The sequence below is a fragment of the Nelumbo nucifera genome, chromosome 7 (assembly GCF_055504915.1).
Source record: "Nelumbo nucifera cultivar China Antique chromosome 7, China Antique-T2T, whole genome shotgun sequence".
Lineage (NCBI taxonomy): Eukaryota > Viridiplantae > Streptophyta > Magnoliopsida > Proteales > Nelumbonaceae > Nelumbo > Nelumbo nucifera.
Genome location: NC_142655.1, coordinates 9,638,732 through 9,662,319, shown reverse-complemented (window position 1 = coordinate 9,662,319; position 23,588 = coordinate 9,638,732). Strand labels below are relative to the sequence as shown.

Genomic DNA, 23,588 nt, shown 5'->3' with positions numbered 1-23,588 from the left:
ATTATTCACTACATTTTAAAGAAAATTTCCAAAATTACATTAATATATATTTTTATTTTCTTCTCCAAAATTATGATATTTTGTTTGCCAATTTGCAAACTCCACCAACTCTTTCCTGGAGATATAATTGTTGAATTTATTTTTCAATTTTATAATTTTTAATTAAATTTAAAGGACATTTATAAAGAAATTATTGATTGAAAATTTTATATATTCATTGATTTTTAATAATTTTTCTAAAAAATAACACAATTTAATTGTTAGTGTAATAAAATTAATTTTAATAAATTGTAACTATAGTAAAAAATAACACAGCCGCCATCAATTGCAGTTTATCTAGACCGTCTTTGGCCTTATTACTGATTAAACAGCCCTTAACACAGCCATATCAATTGCAGCTAATCTAGACTCGCTTGTAAGAGTCACAACTCACAACAAATTATGCTCCTGGAGATGAAACAGAAGAAAGAAATCCGCACCAGATTTTATTCGCATGGAATATGCCTTGGTTTTCTTGTTTGGTGCTTCTTACGATGACTCGATTACCCTCTTCCTCTAACCATCGCTTGTTATATTGTGTGCACGTCCATGCTTTGGATGCTATTGTCATTATGTCTAGTGACGAGGTCATTTTGGTCATACAATTCTAAACATATTCCGGTGATGCCGGTGACAAACTGTACGATGGGAAGCTCTTCGTGCTGTTTTGCCGTCTGCGCCTTCATATGCGTGTCTCTCCTCGTCGCCGGAGTCGATGGCCGTGGGCTGAACCACGGTGAAGGCCAAGAAACCTTCCTTCTCCGAACGAGACCCCAGAAATCACTCCAATTTTCGTCATGTTCTTCGTTCAAGATCGCGTTGTTCGCAGATTTGCACTACGGAGAGAATGCTTGGACCGATTGGGGACCTCTGCAGGATGTCAAGTCCAATAAGGTTATGTCGACCATTCTTGACGAGGAGACTCCAGGTGCAGTTCTTCTCAATTACGAAACTACATAGAATGAGTTCGTTTCGTTTCTGGATTTGGAGCAAAACGAACTCATTCATCTCCATTTCTTTATCGACGGATTAATGCTCAGAAGCATATGAAATGGGGTTTCTGATCTGCTGATTAGTTTTAATTGTAGGATGAAATTGTTTTGCAGACTTCGTGATTTATCTAGGGGATGTCATTACAGCGAACAATCTACCAATTGCGAATGCAAGCCTGTACTGGGACCAGGCAATCTCTCCAACAAGAGCTAGAGGTGTACCATGGGCGACTGTATTTGGGAACCATGACGACGCAGCATTTGTGTGGCCAATTGATTGGTTTTCAGCCAGTGGAATTCCTCAAGTTCACTGCTCACCGGAGAATTCTCCATTTCCAGGTGAGAAGTTGGGAATTTACCTGTTTGACTTGTTAAATATCCACATCCAACCCAGTTCTTAAGCAAGAAAACTCGATCAAGAGAAAATCGTCAATAGGTAATTTGGGAGTCGTCTCCATGATCGTTCTGGTACTCTGAATTAACCTGAATACCGATTATGGTTCTTGAGAGGGTGTAGCGATTAGCCTCTTGCGGGGAAAAAAGTTGGCTGTCTTAAATTCGACAGCCTTGGCTGTCAAAGGTGCTCACCTCGGGCGATATGCTAGTTCACAGCTATCAGTCTTGGTGGATACATGATACATCGCAGGGTAAACTAACGTGTCACGCAGGGGATGCCATTTTGACAGTCCAGGCTGACGAGCGTGGACACCCAATGTTTAGCCTCCATCTTGTAATCGAGAAGACATTTTTCAACCCAGCCCGGAGATGGACCTCCATGGGCCTTTTTCTAATTCACAGTCAAGTTTCCTATTCAATTCACGAATTTAGAATGGGTTCTAGCCCATAAGATTTTTGTACATCTTTGACGATGATCTTGTTGACTGTTGTATACTGTGTTTGGGTTTGAAGTAAACGGGATGAAAAAAGAAAAGAAAATAATTTCTTCAAGAAAATGAGCTTCCCTTTTTTGCCGTCTCTCACTCTTTGCTATCTTCCTCTGCTTTCTCTACCTTTTTAGGAGATAAAAGGCAACAAAAATCAAAGAAAAAAATTTATTTTCCGTCCTCATCATAACTTTTTCTCCTGATTTTGATATTTTGAATTTACTTCAGTAAAATTAAGGTGGTGTTTGGTATGGCTTGCGTTTATTTGATAAACGGTGTCATGTTATCGCCAAATTAGCATTTATCCCATCATGCCAATTTGTACGCATAGGTATTGATAAAAGTTGGTCTTGATTTATGTCTGTTAAGTGTTTATTTACTCTTCTGCTGATGTGAAGCCTAATGACACCTAGTGGTGTCTAGTTGTCAACAAATCCCGAAAAAACGTTTACCAATCACTTTTTTTTTTATTTCGGTTTTGAAGACAGATCAACTACAAACGTTTATTTAACTAACAGAACCCATGTCAAACATATACTAAGTCATTGCCTTTTGATAACTTCTTCCTTTTCCATTTTCTTTGCGAGCAAGTTCAATTTGATTGGAATGTTTAGTAGGTACAACAGAGTCCCCATGAGAACTCCAAGGGGAATAGGGGAATTGATCCTAGTTAAAGTTGTTAACCATCTAAAAAACACTAATTGATTGGAAGGATTGGATCATCAACTTACCATCCTATTAATTACCTTAATTTTGGTTCACCTCCAACTACTTAATTTGATCAACGGGTTCTAATCTGATCAATATGATTTTGAATTTTTCCACACTAGTGACCAAGTATGTCATTGTGACCCTGTGTGCCTGTCAGATCTTGGCAGCAAGTTGGGTGAAACACCTGCTATATGCAAAAGGAGTTTTTAACATGGGCTTGTGTCTAACGTTTCACAGAAACAGAAGAGTGCAGCTTCAAAGGGACACAACGTTTGGAATTGATGAGGAATGAGATAGAATGCAATATGTTGTCTTATTCTAGTGATGGACCGAAAGAACTTTGGCCCAGTGTTTCCAATTATGTACTCAAAGTCTCTTCATCAGGTGATCAGGAATTACCAGTTGCATTTCTATACTTTCTAGATTCTGGTGGTGGGTCCTATCCAGAAGTGATATCAAGCGCCCAAGCAAGATGGTTTCAGCAAAAATCACAGGAGATCAACCCTGACCTGAGGTAAAATAAAATGGAAAAATAATTCCTTCTCTCTTTTAGATTTCAATGCAATAAACTGTTAGAAGCTAGGGAAGTCTGATACTTACTTATATTTTAGGGTTCCTGAGATGGTTTTTTGGCATATACCAAGTAAAGCTTACAAGAAAGTTGCTCCAAAGTTTCTAATACACAAGCCCTGTGTTGGTTCAATTAACAAGGAGAGAGTTGCTGCTCAAGAAGTTGAAATGGGGGTGATGGAATCCCTTGTAAATAGGTCATCAGTCAAGGTAACGAGATAGGTGCTGTCTAAGCCATAAGTCGAATTGATTTTACAAAACAGATATTTGTTACTAAGGTAGAAAGAGTTTGGTTGAAGTGGGTTTTGAAGAATTATAATCCTATTTTTTTTGGCGTTCAATTGGGCTAATAATGAATTGAACCTAGCAAAAAGAGTTCTGGGCTGATGAAACTTGATGAGCCCAAATGAATGCCCAGGAGACCAAGCTGATCTATAGTCATAAAGATGCAAACTGAGTTAATTGTCTTGCATGCATAGAGCAAAATATTTATCATGCTTCCCTCATGCATTCAGTGGTTCATGCATAAACTGATTATAGATACAACTGTAGAAAAAAGACGCAGATTATTTGCTTAAAGTTTACTGTATATGTCATGTTTTTGCATCCGTGTAGGCAGTCTTTGTTGGTCATAATCATGGATTGGATTGGTGCTGCCCCTATGAGAAGCTTTGGTTGTGCTTTGCTCGACACACTGGTTATGGTGGTTATGGAAACTGGCCAAGGGGAGCAAGAATTATAGAGCTAACTCAAAAGCCCTTCTCAATCAAGTCATGGATAAGGATGGAGGATGGTACCAAGCACAGTGAAGTGATCCTGAGTTCTTGATCTGTTTTGTCCTTGTCCCGTATATCCAAGAAAGAAAACAATTTCTTATTGTTCAAATCTGCATACAATCTGTAATTAACATAAGCTGAAGGGTGCAGCTGTCTATATGTAAATATGTTAGTCATCTATGGACGTTTTTTAAGGATCAACGGGCTTCTGTTTAGGAAATCCTACCTTTGCCATCCTTGGGCTGGGTCAAATGGGTTGCTTATTGCCCCTCGTATATTTTTAACACGTAGGAATACTTGGTGAAAGCTCCTGGCTGTTTACACATAGAGTGTAAGAAAATAAGAAAAATAACTACAAGTAAATGACCAAGCATGTAACTAATTCATCAGAACCTATAGAACTTGATTATTAAGGCTCTGTTTGGGAAGAATGCAAGTACAAATGCTGTCATCTTGGCTTGCATATTTGTATGTAGACTAAGAGATCAGGAGGCAACAATATAGTCCATAAGCTCAGCTTCTCTCAGGCTTGGATTGAGGCCATTGCAAGAAAAAAACTCAAATTGATCCGAATAGCTTGGGATTGTTTCTCGTCTTCACATGGGTTAGGGGTTTGGGAGAAGGCTACTTCTTATAGTCTCATTCTGTAGCCCATTTGCCTATGAAGTATAAACAAACAAATAAATAAACAGATATATTTATAGGTGAAGACCTGGCTCAAACACATATACCGGCAAAGTAGTAGTAAGATTGCTTTTCTCAGTGGTTACTCAAGTCGAGTATTTTATTGAAGGTCTAGTAGTTGAGAACTTGAGATTGTCCTTTGGCATCCTTCTAAGTGTTGAGGTGCGGGATCAAAGTCACGTGACTGCAGGTTCTCTATGAGAAGGTCAACGGACCTTCTGTGCATCCTTCTCTATCCCCACCCCTTAATCCCCTGTCAGAAGCATTGAACACTCAAGAGAATTTTATTGCTAGATGTGTAATCAAGGCGAACGCCAGCTGCCTGAAAAAAGTAAGCACTACTCAGGCCTAGAACATTCAGGGGCGGAGCCAGAGGGGACCGGGGGAGCCTTGGTCCCCCATATGACGTAGAAACCCCACTTATATTATGGATGGTTGGCCCCATCCATGTTTGTTCCCCCACCCCCAGAATATAAATAAAATTTGGGCTTTTTGGTTAGCTCCACCTTGATCATGGTTTTTAATATCGGACTGGGTCGGATGATTGGACTAGAAAAATCGGATATTTGCAAAAAATGTTGATTTGATCAATAAACCACTGACTCAGGTGGTTGATCCATTTTTATTTTTTAATTTTTATTTGATTTTTTTTTATTTTTTTGCCAGAACAGATTGACCATTCAACCCGAGAACCAGATTCCTGACGGATTTGGTCTCTGAGTTGGTTTTAAAAACCTTGATACTGATTATACATCCATCGTTGTGGTATTCAGAAGAACTCGTGTTCATGCAACTCTCATTTAAGGAGCCGACTGACTTGCACTTGGGTTAATGAATTAGTAACTGAAACGTAATATGATGATCGATTAAGAGGAAGTATGCTTTCCTGTCTTCATGGAGTTGTGAAGGCTTTCTCCAGCTGAATAATTGCTTCTTGGCCACCAACTCTCTATTTTTAACATGGAATATGCATGTATAGACGACCAACTTTTAGTATTTCTAAGTGAAGTTATCATGGTTTATAATTAGTTCCTTGAAGCGGTAGCCTTTATTGTCATGGCATTTTGCCAATGAAGAACAATGACAAGGATATGTTTCCTTTCCCAGAACCATAAACCGGCCAATGGATTACTGGATACTGCTCAAACTTAGTTAGAACTTACCCATGTTTTTTTCTTTCACACTAAGACTACACCTTTACAAGGATAAAGAGCCTGAAAAGTTCTTAACAGTATTATTTCAACTTGACAACACAACATTTGAGAAGTGCTACTCTTCAAAAATCATGTCTATTAGAGTAATATTTCTAAGATCCCCCAACTACAAAAAGAAAGGGGTAAAAAAAAAGAAAAAAAGCTGTAACACAAGTGTTGAAAAATTTCAGGCATCTGATTTAACTCTATCGGTAAAGAGGGATGTATTGATTGGAAAATATCGATTAAATTTTATATAGCTTGCAAAAGATATTGATGGTAGCATTAATATGGGTTTCTGAAGAGAGAGAGAGAGAGAGAGCTTTGTTTTTTAACCTTTTATGTTGTTCTACTGTTTTCTAACAGAAGCTGAGTACTATTGTAACTGATGGGTTTTAATATGTTAAGGCTTCTTTTATTCGTGGTTAAATATTACATGTGAAAGATGAAATGAGTATTGAATTGGTAATACAACAATTTGAATGAGGAGATTGAAAATAGTCCAAATTAGAGGAGTTGTGAATGTTAGAAATAGATTTTGGTAATGGGCATGAAAACATATTAAATGATATCGAAAGGGTATAGGGTTAGGCAGGCTGCAGACATGCGGTGGGAACATGTTGTCGTTGTTACAGAGAGTATTTGACGTGGGGAAGAGGTCTCAGAGATTTTTGCAGAAAAGCAGAAGAGAATAATGCGTGTGTATGAGTTGTTAGCAAGGGAATGACAGCTGTTGAAAGGGCCCAAGCCCAGACTTGTCATGACAAGCCCCTCATGTCTCATGTCTCATGTCTCACACAATCACCAAAACCTCTCTCTCCTTCTTTACAGTAAGATGAGATACTGTTCAAGGTAAAAGAGGGGTTTGGGTTTGTTCTTGGAAATTTGTGCAGATAAGATGCAGGTCCTACAAGCTTCTCCACATCACTTTCCTTCAGTGTTGTAAGATCAAATCCAGCATCAATTGGCCATGTGAGAAGAGATAAGTCATTCATTTTGTCTGTCTTTTTTTATTTTTTCCTTCCTTCTTTTCTTTCTTTAATAAAAAGAAAATTAAAGAGATGTGTTTCATCTTATTGTATGCTCTGGATTGTCATGTCTGTCCACAAATCATAGATAACCTAATAATTGCAGCTTTCACAGCCCAACTATGCATCATGGTTCATTTACTTGTTGAAAAACAGATGCATGATGAGAGATTTCTTTTGGCCTTCTTCTTCTGCGCCCTCAAACCCATCCATCTCCCCTTCAACAGTTCAACCCCACCCCATCAAATAAATAAATAAATAAAGCAAAAAAGAAAAAAAAGAACATCCTGTGGAGAAAAAGAAGAATGTTTTGATGCTTGATACAGAATATATGTAACCGCGTGGTTGAAGCATGAGAAATGAATTAATACAAAAAATGTCTAAAGAAAAGACCCAGAAACCAAGAGGAGGGTCACTTGGCATCATTTCCATGGCAGAGACGTGGGATCAAACCTTGGGAATTGCAGGCACTCCATGAGGGGACCTCACGTGCACCTTGCTTTGTCCCCATTCCATACTACTGTTCAGGTACCAAGATCCAAACAATACATAGCCATGATCGTGGGGAGTTAACGTAAAAGATAATAATTTCAAGACTGCTCACCTCACTAAACAATAACCTTTTGGATTAATCATCTATATCAACTCTATACCTTATTATGTCCTAATTCAATTCTTGAAACTTAAAAAAATTGTTAAGCTAAGTGCATTATCCCTTCCCTAAAAATTGTAGGATCAAGGATCAAGCAGTAGGTTACCTAGTAGCTATCTGGTAGACTATACATATTTTTTATTTTCGTGGGGATACAACATTGGGCAGTCCATCCCCAAAATCCATAACCCCTCAATCTCTGCATGTTGTAGAAATAAGTTAGTTGGTATAAGGAAGTTAATCACCTCCTTGATCTGACTAGTAAATGATTATAACAAGGCAATTGTTGGCGTTTGGCATAGGGAAATTCTCACAAGAGAATTCATTCTTAATTTGGTGGTTTAGATGGATTCAACAAGAGAAATGTGAAGGGTTATGGGGGACATGCTCAGTTGTTTGAATCCTCTACACTTTTGTATTCTTCATATTGGGCCAGAATTCTCTAGTTCCCCCTCCCCAGGAAAATCCATTCTCAAACTTGCCCTTCTCATTTAATATCAAGTATTTATCCTTTTCCTCTCCTTGTGCCTCCATTTTCTCACCTCTCCCCCTATTAAGAGTTCCATCTCTGTTCTCACATTGCACGTGTTAAGCATGTATTATGTGTAGTATTACTAAAGGAGCCCAGATCTTCTGTTAAACAAAATCTTTACACACACGGCAATGCCAGCTTCACGTAGGAAATATCTCCCGTACATATACGATAAATTCATAATGAGAAGTTCTAATGTATTATTCAAGGTTCAAAGTATTGACACGTATCATTCCAAGACCTCCTCCCCAATCTGCCCCTATAATGGATGTATCGGGGTTCTGACTGGTTCAGGGGGTGGAGGAGCCTTAAACAGGCCCTCCTGAACCTGTTTCAAAAAAAAAAAAAAGTATAAAAAACAGTATCAATATTATTCCGGGACCCCTTGCTTTCAGAGTTTTTGCTTGCAAGCCTTTTTACTGTAAAAAAAGCACAATATAAATGGTGAAATTACCTAATGTCACTCCAAAATCATTGTACAGGAAAATTTGCACAAATACATCCCCAAAACAAATAACAACCAAAACAAGTTCTTTAAGTTGAAGAACAAAAAAAGTAGATGGACCATTGAAAAGAAAGTGAAAGAAAAGAATCCCAACTCATACAACATAAATCTATTGGGAAAAAATAGGACCTAATGCTGAAACCTTTCTTACTGGGTTATTGTACATCTAATACTCTCCTTAACTTTTCCTCATTTCTTTTAAATTCTCTTAAATTTATCCTGACTTTTCAAATTAAACTCTCTAGAAACCCCACTGTCAGACAATTTTTGTTATCAGAAACTTACCTTCCATTAGGTCACCATAAGTGATCATTAACAAAACTATCCGGCTAGTCTATTAATTATTTTTGAATGACCAAACTAACTCTGATTCTCTCTTAAATAATTGTTTAAAAAAGAAAGCAGGTAAAAAAAAATAAAACATATCTCTTCTTTTATCCTCCTCCAACCCAAAGGTACAGCATGAACAGATGAACCACCAAATCTCAAATAGAGGGGCAATATAATAAATTTCATCATTGCATAATTCAACTTTCATTTATAGAAAATTCAATGGAGGGGTGGTATAATAAATTTATAAAAGACCATTCCTCCTAACAGTAGATCTCTGACGAGGAGGGATCTTTGGAGATTTTGAATAGTCAGGATAAGTTAAACAGAAGTGGGCTAATTTATTTGAAAATCATATAAAAATGTGTGCAAGCTGAATAAACCTATTGTCAAGTTTTTCAAGGTGAATTATTTTTTCCCTTATGAATTCCAAAAACAAATTGGTTCCTATAACAAAAAATACAAAACATGTTCTTGGTTGCATATGTGGTTTTTATTTTCAAAATTGACCCAAAACTGTGTTCTTGAATTTCTGATTTAAAGAAAATGTTTTTATCAGGTGATTGATGTCTTATATCACAGACCATGTAATCTCTCTACTCCAAAATTTTGTTTTTGTTTTAGAAACTATTATTTTGGTGCATGGATAATTTCAAAAATATTGATTGATTTTTTCTGGAAACAAAATGGTTGAAGAATCTGTTTTAATTTTTCTGCTGATGTAATGGATTTTAACACAAGTAAAAAAAAAAAACAAAAACATTCCTGTTGTAAAATGGACATCAAAATAGTGATATTGGTCCTGGGTAAGGAATCAATGAAAAATGACTTGACCAGGAATCAAGTGATTGTCACTGGACTAGGAGTCAAAGAAGTAATTAGAGTTTTACAAAGGCAGAGTCAGGATTAGGGAAGGGGGCACTCCATTTGCATGGGTCCACCTTCCGCCAGCTCCCAATGTATATAAAGGGTGTTTTCAAAACTTTGTGGGGGACCATGTCCTCTTAGCTCCTTGGCCCTGCCCCAAGGAATCTATCACTTCACTCAGAGGTCATATGCAGTTGGAGACATTACTATGACTCAGTTCCCTATGCTTGGATGGAGCCAATATAAGGGATTCATAGAGTCAGCTAGGGAGTTGGGAAATTATAGTATAAACCATGGATATATACTTCACTATAGTATATGAAAGCTCTAGTTCATTTAATTTTTGAGATAAGAATCAACTTTTCAGTCCATTTCCTTTAATTACTAGTTTACTACCCATTTGATTAAGAAGAGGTTATTTACCAATTAACTATAAATAAAACACATACACAAAGAGGAAGAGAATGAATTCAAAGTCTTTGATGGGGGGGGGGGGGGGGCATGAATTAAGAGGTCTCCCAATCCACAGACAAGAAGGAAATAGGGTATTTCTCTTTTCTGAAATTTCAGTTGCTTCAGCACCAAGGTCTAGGCGATTGAGCTTGTTTATGCCGGTGAATAAAGAGTTAGATGATTCAAGCTGGAGCTTTCTTCATAGATCCTTTAAGGCTGTGTTTTCATCATAGATCCTTTCCCTAGCTTCTCTTTCAAACCAAACATACATGCTAATTGTCAACTAAACACATTGAATGTATAGGTTTTCCTACCTTTTCCTATCTTTTCTTTCAAACCAAACGTACACATAGTATAATTGTCAATTATACATTGAAATAGTTGATTTTTTGTCTTTTTCTTTTTATTTTTAAAAGTATGCACCATGAAGAACCTTGAGTGAAGAAAACAATATAGCCACTACATTTAATTCCAAAAGAATACTGTGATTTTGTTTTCTTATACTGGTTTTATGAATTAAATTTGCACCAACGTCATTTTTTTCTATACAGTATTTTCTGCCCCACTATCTTTTGGTTATAGTAGTGTTCACATGTCATGCACATTAAGAGACTTCAGACAAACTCATTAAGGTCCCATCTGTGAATATCATACCAAACCATTTAGGGTATTATAAGAAAACTTGTTTCAAACCGTTTTAAGACCTTCAACTTTCTGTTTTTCTTCTATTTTCTATTGAATCAAATGCGACCTTAAGTTGTATTCACTCGGTATGTTCCTAAATCCTAACTGGGTTAATTTTAGATTCGGGTTTAGCAAAATTCAACTCATCAAATTACTTTTAAGAATTACTTCATATAAGGCATTTCTTTCTTTCCTCATTGATCACTTAATTTGTTTTGTGTTGCTTTTATTGTCAATTTCTCTTTGCCTTTGGAAGCAACCTCTCTGTCTGTAGAGGGGCAAGGCTTCATACATCTGTCCCTCCCCAGACCCCTTATTGACAGGAATTTGTAGCATTGGACTGCACTCTCTGCCTTAACTTCATACAGCATTTTACTTCCAACGTTGTTCTATTGGCAGTTCCATACCCTATCTTCAAAGGGAAGAAGACATAAAAGGAAAGTAGCCAAAAAAAAAAAAAAGTAGGCTACCCAAGAGAGCCAAACCAAACCAAACCAACCCTAATAGGATCTGGCTCTGAATCACCCGTCCCAATTATAATGAGTTTGGAACCAGTAAAGCCCCGAGCCAATTATATACAGGTTAAAAGTAGAGTTATCAAATATAGTTGAGTCCTAATGCCTTATTTATTTGAGTAAAAAGGATGCTTTAGTTGGTTCTGAGCCTATTAATATGATTTGAGACTGGTTATGCATATGTATTTATCAGTTCAGGATTGGATCTGCCCAAACCCAACCCGTCCAATTGACAGCAAATCTTAGAAGGATTAAATATGTGTAGCCACCAGCAAAATGATCGTTGCTAACTACTTAACTGTCATATTGAACAATTATTAATTTCTTCAATTTGGTATTTTTTTATGTTAAACATGGTTAATTTAATAAATGTGCTGAATTAAGTGATGATAAAGCAGGGAAATCTATATTTTGTCCTCATGTGGGTTGTGATTCAAATTAAGGCAGCTACATAGTGATCATAGAGAGAATTATTCTTTCGCCTTTTACTAAAAAAAATGTAATGGATCAATTTCTTCTGGTATAAAGATGGAATTTGGTGATTCTTACTTCATTGTGATAAAATGGCTACAGTTAGATTATGATGAACCTCTGTTAGCATAATTTTTCGATTTGATTTAATTTTTAAGATCCCAATAGTATTGTTCTTGAATTTGCATCTCATAAACAAAGATTGAGCATTGACTGAAGCTGGTTTAGTTAACCGAGCCTAAGCTATATCTGAAACTGGGGTTCCTTTCTCATTCTGTCCGAGATAAAGGGGATAAGACTTACCTAGAGAGCAAAGCCAAAAGAGAGTTCGCTGATTGTTGTCACAAGGAGACTCTCCAATAGTAGTGGGTCCTGTTCTGCAGATGTACTTTCCCTTGCTAAAGTTCCACATACAAGCACATCTGCCATTGCAGCAGTCCATGTGGAGTTTTAAAGTTTATTCCTTATCAGCCAATGAGGGTGCCCAATGTGGTAGCCAGAAGGGCTACTGCTCGTCGTGGCCTGATAGCTGAGCCCTAATCCATCCGTAGCTCCCTCCTTTCTAGACAAGAAAAATGTCAACTACTGTATAGTAAAAAGAGCAACAAAGGGAAAATGTACAGAGTCTGGACCTAGAAGAGGCTCACGTAGCTTGAAAAATTGACAGCTCTTGACTTGATGGAAGCTTTCATCTTCACCTTGTTCTACATTTTTAGTACTCTTCGGTGTTCAAATGAAAATAAATTAAATACCTATGAGGATATATGATTCCAATCTCTTGGCTTGTGTGATTTGATAATCTCCTTCCTGGACCCACTTAAATGATACATGATTCAAGAACACCCTCCTCTTTAAAAAGACAGTCTCAGTCTGCTTCATGTGATAATTAAAGGGTCCATGCTTCCATCTGATTAATCAAGGCAGGAAAGAAGGGAAAAATAAAGGAATGTTTGATACTTTGGTTTGTGATGCGTAAAATATTACAGGGCTCAGGGCTCTGGGCATCAGGACCACCACTGGAGGCCCAGCAAAGAGAATGTCCACACCAAAAATCTGAATGATCTGATTGACTTCTAATTTATTAATTAAATTGTGCTATTTCCTAAGCTTTCCAGGAGCTTTAAAAGTGGAAAACAGAGTGATGCAACTCCGTTTACAGTTGAATTTTGGCAATGTAATTGCTGGTGGGTCATGAATAAAATGAACCAAAAACAACTATGAGATTTGAATCGGATAGAAGTGAATCCATATTAGACCCAGTTATAAAGCTAATGAATTCAGATCGCCCTTAACGTAATGGAACTCTTACTTGAATTTGAACAAACAAAATACCACTTACAGCCCTACCTATAAATATACTAAAAAAGACCCTAATTAGGCGAGCCTCTGGACGATGAACGGTCCACTTTATACAGATCTTCAGTCCAAATCAGCCTGTAGCTCCACTTTAATTGATGTCTTCCACAAACAAATTCACTACTGAAAATCTGTTCTGACCTCTGAGGCTCTACCATGTGGCAAAGGTGTCGGGCTACCCGATTACCCGCCTATCCAACATACCTTCTACATTCTACAAATCTTGGATTGGTTTTGACAAGCGGATCCATCTTGGCTCCATACGTTTGAGGCGTAATAGCAAATGGGTCCACCGCCGGACCTGGTTACCAATGAATATTCAAGTATATATATGAGTCTTGAAATTTATAGGAGGTAAAAATGCATATATATATATATATATCTTATTTTGCTATTTATTTCTAACCCAATACATATTCAATAAAATTTATATTTTAGAATTATTGTTTTAGAATAGTGGATACCCGGGTACAGCCGGTAAAACCAGCACCCAACCCGTTTTGAATCAAACCAATTTGCCACGTGGAAACCTCTTTCAGTTTTCTTTATCAAAAGGAGACCCACCAATTGACCTGACTCCTAAAATAATTTCATACATAATATTTAACTATTGAATAATTCTTTTTCTCTTGTTCTGCTTTCGGGACTCCAGGATGCTTTGTTCCTACGGCTGCTGGATTTCTCGAAGACATTAGGTGCTGTTTCTGAACTCTAAAACCAGGTAGGATAAAAATTTCATACCCCGTTTGGTTTGGTAGAGAGAGAGAGATCTAAATGCAAAAAGCTATTGATGACAGTGATCTAAAATTCTGAATAGATGGGGCCTGTGGCTGTAGGCATGAGATTGCGTTGATGTGGCTGAATCAAGCTCCAACGTCAACAAAAAATTGACATGTAACATGGAGAGGCACCATTTTCCACGATGGGTCACTTTCACATGCAAGATTTCCTCAGAGGTGAAGGGGGCATTACAGTCATTTTGGTGTCAGAATTCAGACTTTCAGAGACACTTGAACATGTCAGTTACAGTTAGGACTTAAAGAGAAGGGAAAGCGAGAGTTGGGGTATAGTAAGAGAGAAAGAGAGCCAGCAAGTTAAAAGGACCCTGTAACAGAGCCATGAGATGAGAAAGTAGCTGCACCACTCCCTCCATCATTGAAGAGAAATGGGTCTGGCTTTTTCTTGACAGTTCTTGCCTGCAGGCCCACGTTTTAGGTAGCTCAGTTCATCCTGAAAAAGAAGATGAAAAAACTAAATAAATTCAACAAAAGAATAGGAAACCCACTTTGATTATTATCCACTGATGATTGCTTCAACAGGTACCGGGTGTTTTTCCAGATCAGAAAGAGAAGAATTCTGAATTGAAAATTAGAGTTTTCCGGAAAGTTGGTTCTGTTAACCCATTTCTGCGCAGTTTTTTCCAGGTACACCTATTGGATTCCTATGAATTCGGGATTTTTGTTACTGGTATTTATGTTTCAATATCTGTGAATTCTAGGAACCAAGCTGCTTGATGTTGTGATTCTGGATTAATTTATCGAATTTCAATGCTTATTCGAAATGGGTAAGAGAGCTCCTCAGGTTTTATTCACAGACAACGGCTACAGAGTTTAAGATTTTAGAAGTTCTTCGTAATCCTCACAGGATTTCTCTGCTTTAGCAAATGGGTTTGAGAGATTATGAGGAGAAAGAAAGGAACTGTGGATTTTAGAAGATGATGTTATAGTCTTAGCATAAACAAAGCTGAGTTCTTTATGCAAATCATCAAATGGATTTTTCTTTCTTTTTACCTTTTTATATTTATTTTTTTTTTCTGGATCTGATTCTCTCCTTTTGGTAGAAATTAGATTTTCTGTTGACTTGAATGAGACTGTAAATTTGGGTATGGTTTAATTTATGTGAATGAATCGTTTGGTTCTGAATTCTTTTGTATAAAACTGAGGTCTGCTTGATAATTGCAGACAAATTTGGTAGACACCATTACAATATACTCCTTTTGTTTGAATTGGTCAGATCAGTGATGTCTGTTCATCCTTCATATTCTCCTTGCCTCGTATGATGTGATGTGATGGTTCTCCAATGGCAAAGAAGAAGAGCTGGTTTAATCTGGTGAGAAGGCTTTTTATTTCAGAGGCAAAGGAAAAACTAGATAAGGTACATATGTGGTGAATTTCATTGATTGTGCTGCTGTGCTCTTTTGAGCATCTCTATATGTTAATATTTATAACCATCTGCAGAAGGAGAAGAGGTGGAGATGGATGTTTGGACGGTTCAAGGTCAAGCGCCTTCATGTACTTGCAGCTGCATCTCCAACAAAGGAGAGGACACTGAGCGAGGTAGAAGATGAGCAGAACAAACATGCTATGACTGTTGCAATTGCAACAGCGGTTGCTGCTGAGGCTGCCGTAGCTGCGGCTCAGGCTGCTGCTGAGGTTGTCCGTCTCAGGGGGACATCTAAATCATATGCTCTATGCGAAGGGAGAAGCCGAGAATGGGCTGCCATTAAAATTCAAACTGCTTTCCGTGGTTATCTTGTAAGCTTCTTGGGACTCTAGACCAGAGTTAAAGCATCCTCTTTGTCTTGTTTATGGTTTTGTCCCTATGAATTGTCAGTCTCTATCCTACTAATTGCCATTAACTGATAAGATTTCTGTACTATTTATGCATCTGTACATTTTGGAACTACAAAGACAAAAGTAATATCTAAGTTAATTTGGTTTTTCCATCTCCACCTATTACGTTCTGTCTATGAATTCATATCCACAAGTATTACAGGCAAGGAAAGCACTGAGGGCGCTCAAGGCACTTGTGAAGCTTCAGGCTATTGTTCGAGGTCGAGCTGTGAGACGCCAAGCTATGACTACACTGAAGAGTTTGCAGTCCCTTGTAAAGATCCAATCTCAGGTCCGTGCAAAGAGACTTGGAATAGTGGAGGATAATTGGACGGGTGAAGAGCAAAAAGAGTTGATAGATCCAAACAAGGAATTGGAAGACATGGGAACAAGGGTAAGTGAAGTATTAATCTGTATGCAATTCAAAGAGATGACAATGAACGTTGTTTTGCCTCATTCATTGGGGCATTAAAAGATGCAATGTCAAAGTTATGTTACAAGTTAGACCATCCATGTCTTCTTTATTTTATTTTATTTTTTGTTGCTCAATTTGTAGTTGGGGAAACTCAGATTGGAAAGTCAGAGAAGGTGGGATGACAGTTTGCTCACAAAGGAAGAAACAAATTCCATGTTCCTAACCAAGCAAGACGCCATGATCAAGAGAGAACGCATAAAAAGATACTCATACAGCCATCAGGTAAGCCTGCTTCATTTGAATTCCTTTAAATTATTTAGTCCTATGTTGATGTTTTGAGATTGAATTAATATTATTCAGGAGAGGAGGCGAAGAGAATCTGAACCAAATAATGTAGATGGGATGCTCAGCAACTGGTTAGATCATTGGGTGGATACCCAAGCATGGAAGCAGGAACAACTAGAGAATTTTGACCGAATTGCCTATTTAAATGCCATAGACAGAGATGTAGGAGTGGCACATCTTAGACCAAGAGAAATTCAAAAACATGAAGACTTGCTAGGAATGAATTCCCCATTGTCGCTTCCAAGAAGATCATTTCATCAATCAAATCGGAGCTACAACATGGACAATGATCTTTTCTCTGGTTTTTCTGCTCTTCCAAGTTACATGGCTGCAACCGAATCTGCAAAAGCAAAGGTGCGATCGATTAGCACACCAAGGCAGAGGCTGGGAGCTGCTGATGCTTATTCTGATCATGGTTCTCCATCTAAGAGTAGGCATTCCTTTTGTTCTACAAACGGTAGTGATGCAACTTTCATCAATAGAATTTGCAAGCCGAGTGGTTGTCAACAGAGATCCCCACGAATTAGAGGCATTTCAGCTCCAATAAAATCATACCAGACATCTAAAGATCTCAGCCTTGATTCCATATTTTCATTGCAAAACTGGGACCAACACAAAGCTTTTGGCTGACTTCCAACAACCACGTCTGCCAGTTGATTGCTGGGTTGTTTACTAAACCTAACAGTGCAATCCAAAAGCTCCAAGCTGAAGATACTATGTTTTCTTAAAAAATGGATCTTATAGATATCCTAAAGACTTGAGTGAACAGAATCTGTCACCAGTTCAATGGAGATGGAGTTGTGAATATCTTAATATCTGGTGTTCCTAGATGAACATTTGAAGAGTAAATTTAATTTTTGACAGTCTTTCTGTTTGCTTTTCTTTTTCCCTTCTTTTAGGAGGTTGCTTGTGTTCATTTGTTAGTGTAAATTGCAGATTGATGATATTCTTTGCAGAAACTTTGGAGGATGTATCCCTTTTGTGTGCAGGAGGTACGGTTGGTTTTGAATGAAATATCATACCAGTATTCTTAATCCAATAAGTGCTATATTGTTTCTTTTTTTTTTTTTTGAATTTTTTTGGGTGAACATCCAATAAGAGAATTCGTAAGAACATTGTGGCACAAGCAAATGTTATCTCAATGTTCTGCACAAGTGTAAATGCATGGGATTGCAAATGGTGCAAGTTGTGGTTTAGTTTTGTTTCAGGTTTGACTTTATTTTATTTGTTTGTGAGAAGTAAAATGATGTGGTCCCTACTTCATTTAAAAGAGAATAAAGGCAGGAGGAAGGTTATTTATTTAGGCTCTGTTTGGGAAGAGTGCAAATGCCGGTTCAGTGCATATATGCACTCTGGTTCAGTTTTTCTAGTGTTTGGCAAGAATACATTTGTGCATTTACAATAACAGAAAACACAGTTTTCGAGGCATATTTGCACCCAAAATAAGAGGGAATTTTATATAAAAAAAAATCAATGTACATTTGCACTCAAAATTGATCAAATGTTAAAAATTTTATATCAAAATCGATGTACATTTACCATGTTAAAAAGGCATATTTATGCCTTGGGATTTGTATTTGCATCCATTTCTATTAAAACTCGTTTGGCAAGAAAGTAAATTTATCACTGTAAAACTAAACTAACTTTTCATTTTTATGGATATTTGCCCCCACTTTTTAGGCTAAAAGTTTGCATTGCCACCAAGTGCAAATGAGATAAAAAATGCAAACTTCCAGCAGGTATAAGTGTAAAACATAGTAAAAAACAAATGGATGCAAAGCTAAACCAGGTGCAGATTTTGTATAGATTTCATAATTGCACTATTCAATCCAAACGGCACCATACAGATATACTTTTGATTCCAATGCTCATGATTTAAGCTACAAACACCTCTGTTTGTTATAGAAATCAAGATAAAATAAAACAAGAATGCAACAATAGAGAAGAAAATAGAGGATTTAAATGACATGTTGTGCCTATGTCTACAGATGAAACTTTGAAAAATGTCACTTTTCTCAATTAAAGATTGCAGCATTGCAGAGAAAAAAAAGATTGCAGCACTAGTAGAAGAGCTAATTCTCTGATAAGTGAATGAGGTTTCCCTATACTTCCCTAATTCAAAAAACAATCAAGAGATAAAATACCGTTATTACCCATTTATGGAGGATATATGGTCAAATTTCACATACATTTTTGTTTTTTTTTTTTTCAGTCCAATCAAATACTTGTTTTAGAACCTTCTCAAAAGCTCCATAACAACTTTTTTTTTTTTTTTGTGAGCATAGCATTACCAATAGGATTTGTACCTTGTAACCCAAAAATTTCTTTTTGTCACATACAGATTATCAAATTCTGCTCAATCAGACAAGTGGTGACAAGGCATTTTTTCCCCCAAGCAATTAAAACCAAATTAAGAGGCTAGGGTATTATTGGAACAATAATCACTCATTAACATAACCATTCTACTATGGACACTTTTCTAGTAAACAGAGACAAAAAGATGGAGATGTAATATGATGCTAGAGGTTTTGCAGTTCATTTGGTAGCTTTCTAAGATTGAGTCTTCATTTTCATTATTTTGTCATATAGTTAATACAATCTTCAGAGTTCAGACTAATGGAACAATAGTTTATGAATTGATATCAGGCTTAGGTAATTGAGAAATAGTAGGAATATTTCTTTTCCCAACCCAACAAACAAATAGGTCAGTTGTTATGTCGGCAAAGTTTTGGGCATGAAAATTTCAAAGGAAGCGGGTTTAGAATCAGCATTTGGAGGATGAAATATTTCTGCTTAGATTGTCAGAGTCGTGGACTCCACCTCAAGGCCGTGGATTCCTTTGTTAGGACAGCATATCAAGTTATCAACTCGTCAAGCTTGCCTGCCGATTCCACCACAGTGACCTGACGCATGCTGATGGACTCTACCCTCTAAAACCTGCTCCAAATTCCAATGCTTTTAGAACACAGACTCTGACTCCTAGCAGCGGTACCAAGTTTGGTGATTGGTACTAGTTTCAGAGACATTTCTGAAATATCACTCAAACTTAGCCCAAATAACCGTGTAATTCTGTCGATCTCTGTAACTAGGGCCAAACCAAGTTCAGCTTTAGGTTGGATTTTGCTGGCTTCTTATTGAGGGTGCATCTTGGGTTGGGCCAACCTGAAACTGTTTTCAACTCAAGTTTTAGACAACGTTTCTGTTGTCTAAAAAGTTCTAATGCCGTTTAATACTACCATTAATTCTGATTTTTGGAAAGAAGTCCAAACATGGCCGAAATTGGTTGAGAAGAGGAACTGAAAGACCATACAGTAAACCCATCCCAACACGGCCACATTCACTTGGTATTCTCAATTTACTTTAGAATTTAGATTTTAGACAAAGGACTTCAACATGGGCCAGGCTAGACCGGCCAAAGTGGTGCTGAACCAGTCCATTGGAGACACAAAAAATACCTTCATCTTCTTGGAATATTGCATAGGTTAAGCCCTGACATTGGACCTGCCTCCCAGCCCTGCGAGAGGTCTCAATTATTTGAAGTTTAAACATTATGTGAACAGAAAACCAGATCACCTTGCTATGTTGAATCTGAATCAAAGGAGAGATCTGTCCACGCTTTTATCAGATTCTTAGGAACGGTAGTCACAGTTGATGCAAGCTCGTTTAAACTTTAGAGCCTAAACTCATAATTCATCCTCTGTTTAGGAGTTCATTTTTGCTCCTAGAAAGAAGGGAATCCTCCTTTATCATGAAAAGTTGATTATCTCAAGCATACAGCAACATGGTTCTTTCATCCACCGTGGAAAGGAGCAATTCCAAATACTGTGCTGCTCTTTTCATATTTAAAGGTGTTGCTGCCAAGGATGGGCCGAGGGCAATAAGATAATTTTACTTTGTCCAAGGGTTTCAATATCCAACATAAGGATTAAAGAGCAACTTAGAAAAGCTCTTGGTATTATCACAAGAGCGAAGACTCCAACAGTCAAATTAGTCAAGTGCATATCAAGGGGTTAGACGATACCTGAGGGGAGGATCTTAGATTAGGTCACTCAAATGCTAAAGAACTTGAGAGTAGAAAAAGCCAAAATAACTTACATAGGGAGTGACACATCTATTTGAGCTCGCCTGGGCGTTGGTTGAGGTTGTTAGCAGTGAACAGCCAGGATTTATTTCAGTCGATGCCACATGGCACCATCCTGGTCCTGCCACATGCACCTACATCAAAAGGATTTTGCAAACTTTGATTTCAAATTTCGAAGACAGTTTGGTGGGTTCAAGGTCAAGGGATGCTATAACTTAGATCAGTATTACCGATTCTTTGACCCAGAAATCTGAAGAGAGCTGTGCAAACAGGGAGAAGAGATATGGAGAGGATGAGGAAGAGAACGAAGCAATAGGGAAGGAATCAGATAGGTGACTTGAGGAACTAGGCTGCCATCATCGTTGCAGTATGGACTCTAGTGTGGAGAGGAGATTAGGAGAGGTGAAGCAGAGATCAGGAGCTAGAGACGTGAAAGGGGAGACCATGGGCTTCAGCGGGCCGGTCTGGGCTTAGCATCTATAATAAAGGGACATAGCCTGGGGCTGGTCTAAAAGTGATCACCCCCGTAATGCAATGAAATTGAGTGGATTGAACCTAGATAAAACTCTGCATAATTTCTAGTTTTCGATTTGGGGTAACTACAAAGTCTGACCCGGGCTGAATTGACATTCTCCATTTGGGTTTTACTAAAATAATCAAAAAAAGAAAAAAGGCCTGAGTAGACTGGATAGTTACTTTCATGGATCTTGTATAGATTTGGATCAGATATGGATTGGGTGTGAGAGTGAAACCCATTTGGAAATTATCTTCCCTATGATTTTAAACATAAAAAACAAAAAAAAAAAAAAGAGTTTAATGGAGGGTGTTGATAACTTTCTGTTTGACATATCACTCCAATTATATCTGATTGCATAAACAGCAAGCTACGTGGAGCAGTTCTGGAGATAAGGCCTTCTATATTATGCTTTATATTAAGCATCAACATACATAGAAATAGCGAAGCAGGACCTACCATTAAATTACCATCACATTCATCTAGTGAGGGGATAAACTATGAGGGGCCCTCCTACTGCCCTTAATTTAAGTGTACCCTACCCTTTCTTTAACATGAACATACATCAAAGCTTCAAGCAGGAGTGCAGGACCTTCTTAATCAATACCACAATATTCACATCTCACTCTTATATTAAGTGAAACTTATTTGGTACTTGGGCTGTTTATTTGGAAAGAACAGCCCAAAATGTTTCTCCCTAGCATGTCCACCCTTCTTGTTCTCATCGAACATTGCAAATAGGTATGTTTCTATGGGCTTTCGAGGCTTTCTTGGAGTGCCTCTTCCAGACTTCACATGTCCGATGAGGTTTTTTGTAGTATTTTCTTGCATTTTCTGAAGTGGAAATAGAGTCACCAGAATTTGGCCAACCAGTTTCTGATACAACCACATCCAACGAGCGCCCACCCACCTTCTCAAGAGCATAATAGAAAGAATCGACCATGGCGTCGAATAGATTCTGGTAATCAACTTGATTCACTGATTGGCAAGTAAAGGCATATTCAGGCTTGATGTCTCTTTGATTATGCAAATATGCGAAGAAGGGGTAGACATTAGCAAGTAAAGGTGCCCGCGTTTGGACCAAGAAGAAGATGATTTCACGCATGCCTGCTGAGAGCACCTGAGGTTTGAAGATAGAGCTAGAAGGAGGGTAGGTATCAGTGAGGTCTCCTGAGTAAACTGCAGTCGATACCTTGATTTGGTCATGGAACCCAGCTGTTTGAACTGCAATGTACATGTTTCTCATGGCAGGGAGGATATATTTGAAATCATTTGGATGGGTGCGACTGACTTGATTGCCGACAACAACAAACTTGAATTTGATAGAATCTTTGTATCTTACTATGTATCGTTTGACCCATTTGGATGCATTGTTTTGATCTTTTGCTACAACTTGAAGTTCATGGTTTGGGACGCCTAGCATGAGCTCAATGCTAGAATCTTTCAGAGCTTCAAGAACAGATTCATTTGGAGCATAAAGCCTCATCTTCTGAATGTTGTTTCTTTTATAGAGATCAATGACTTCATCTGGGTGTGGCAAGTTATTGCCACTCATTCCATAGCAAACGCCAATTGCTTGTGTGCCTGCACCCATATATCCATGGTTGGAACTCCGTTAGTTTATTCATCCAAATTTGAATCAAAGATATTACTCATAAAGACAGAATCAGATTATCGCATGATATTTCCTATTACAAGTTATGGGTTGTGCAGCAAATGTTAAAATTTCTCAAAAAAAAAATTGTGGACTTGAATTTCAATCCAAATACAATAAGGTTTTGAGCCTTGGAAGCTGGCCGTCTGATAAGTGATTACAACCAAATGACTTAATGGCTCACAACTTATTCAAGTATGTTGATGACATAAATATAAAGGGACAAACAGCTGTTACACACCAAGATTCTCGCACCTATAAAGTGAAAACTAGAAACATACACAGAAAAAGAGAGAGAAAGAGAGAGACCTGATGTAGCCATTAGCAGAAGCAGTCCAAGATGTAGTAGAAGAAGGGGGTTGATTGTGGCTCTGGGTCAAAGAAGGATGCCAAGATCTGTATCTCTTGTAGCTCATCACCATTTGAGCCCGTTTTATAGGTGCCAAAATTGAAAACTTAAGAGCTAATAACTTCATCCTTTTGGATTACTTTACTGCCTTATCCTTTCAACAAAGGGACTAATCAATTGCAACCTTTTAGCATTCCCAATGACAACATAAATGCAAGACTTAAAAACCCACTTAAATTTGATGCACCACTCGGCGTGCAAATCTTTCTTTTCTTCAACTGAAATTCGTGTACAAACCCTTTGAGTGGACTGAACTAACCCATCAAGGAGATCTGCAGTGACAGAGTACATGATCAAATGGATCGTCGTCTTTGTT

At 37.7% G+C, this 23,588-nt stretch overlaps 2 protein-coding genes and 1 pseudogene across 5 annotated transcripts; 2 read left to right on the top strand and 1 right to left on the bottom strand.

The window, feature by feature from the left end:
* Nucleotides 1–464: 464 nt before the first annotated feature.
* Nucleotides 465–4,192, top strand: PAP16 (purple acid phosphatase 16). The gene is made up of 5 exons (XM_010275022.3): nt 465–967; nt 1,146–1,370; nt 2,864–3,140; nt 3,238–3,406; nt 3,812–4,192. The coding sequence occupies exons 1-5, from the start codon at nt 589–591 to the stop codon at nt 4,022–4,024; spliced, it is 1,263 nt and encodes a 420-aa protein (XP_010273324.1). The 5' UTR covers nt 465–588; the 3' UTR covers nt 4,025–4,192.
* A 9,893-nt stretch (nt 4,193–14,085) lies between these two features.
* On the top strand, nt 14,086–17,653 carry LOC104608897 (protein IQ-DOMAIN 12-like). 3 transcript variants are annotated; one of them, XM_019199696.2, is made up of 8 exons: nt 14,086–14,457; nt 14,562–14,666; nt 14,741–14,806; nt 15,256–15,396; nt 15,480–15,776; nt 16,018–16,248; nt 16,411–16,551; nt 16,630–17,653. In XM_019199696.2, the coding sequence occupies exons 4-8, from the start codon at nt 15,322–15,324 to the stop codon at nt 17,242–17,244; spliced, it is 1,359 nt and encodes a 452-aa protein (XP_019055241.1). In that variant the 5' UTR covers nt 14,086–14,457; nt 14,562–14,666; nt 14,741–14,806; nt 15,256–15,321; the 3' UTR covers nt 17,245–17,653. The 3 variants fall into 3 exon arrangements, with proteins under 3 accessions (XP_019055241.1, XP_088747666.1, XP_010273326.1); XM_088891540.1 differs by lacking the exon at nt 14,741–14,806 and having other exon boundaries at nt 15,204–15,396; XM_010275024.3 differs by lacking the exon at nt 14,741–14,806 and having other exon boundaries at nt 14,087–14,457.
* Nucleotides 17,654–21,576: 3,923 nt separating this feature from the next.
* On the bottom strand, nt 21,577–23,289 carry LOC104608899 (glucan endo-1,3-beta-glucosidase, acidic-like; annotated as a pseudogene). Its single transcript, XR_016078911.1, has 2 exons — nt 23,173–23,289; nt 21,577–22,793 (listed from the first exon to the last, which is right to left on the bottom strand). The product of XR_016078911.1 is annotated as a glucan endo-1,3-beta-glucosidase, acidic-like (transcript).
* Nucleotides 23,290–23,588: the final 299 nt, after the last annotated feature.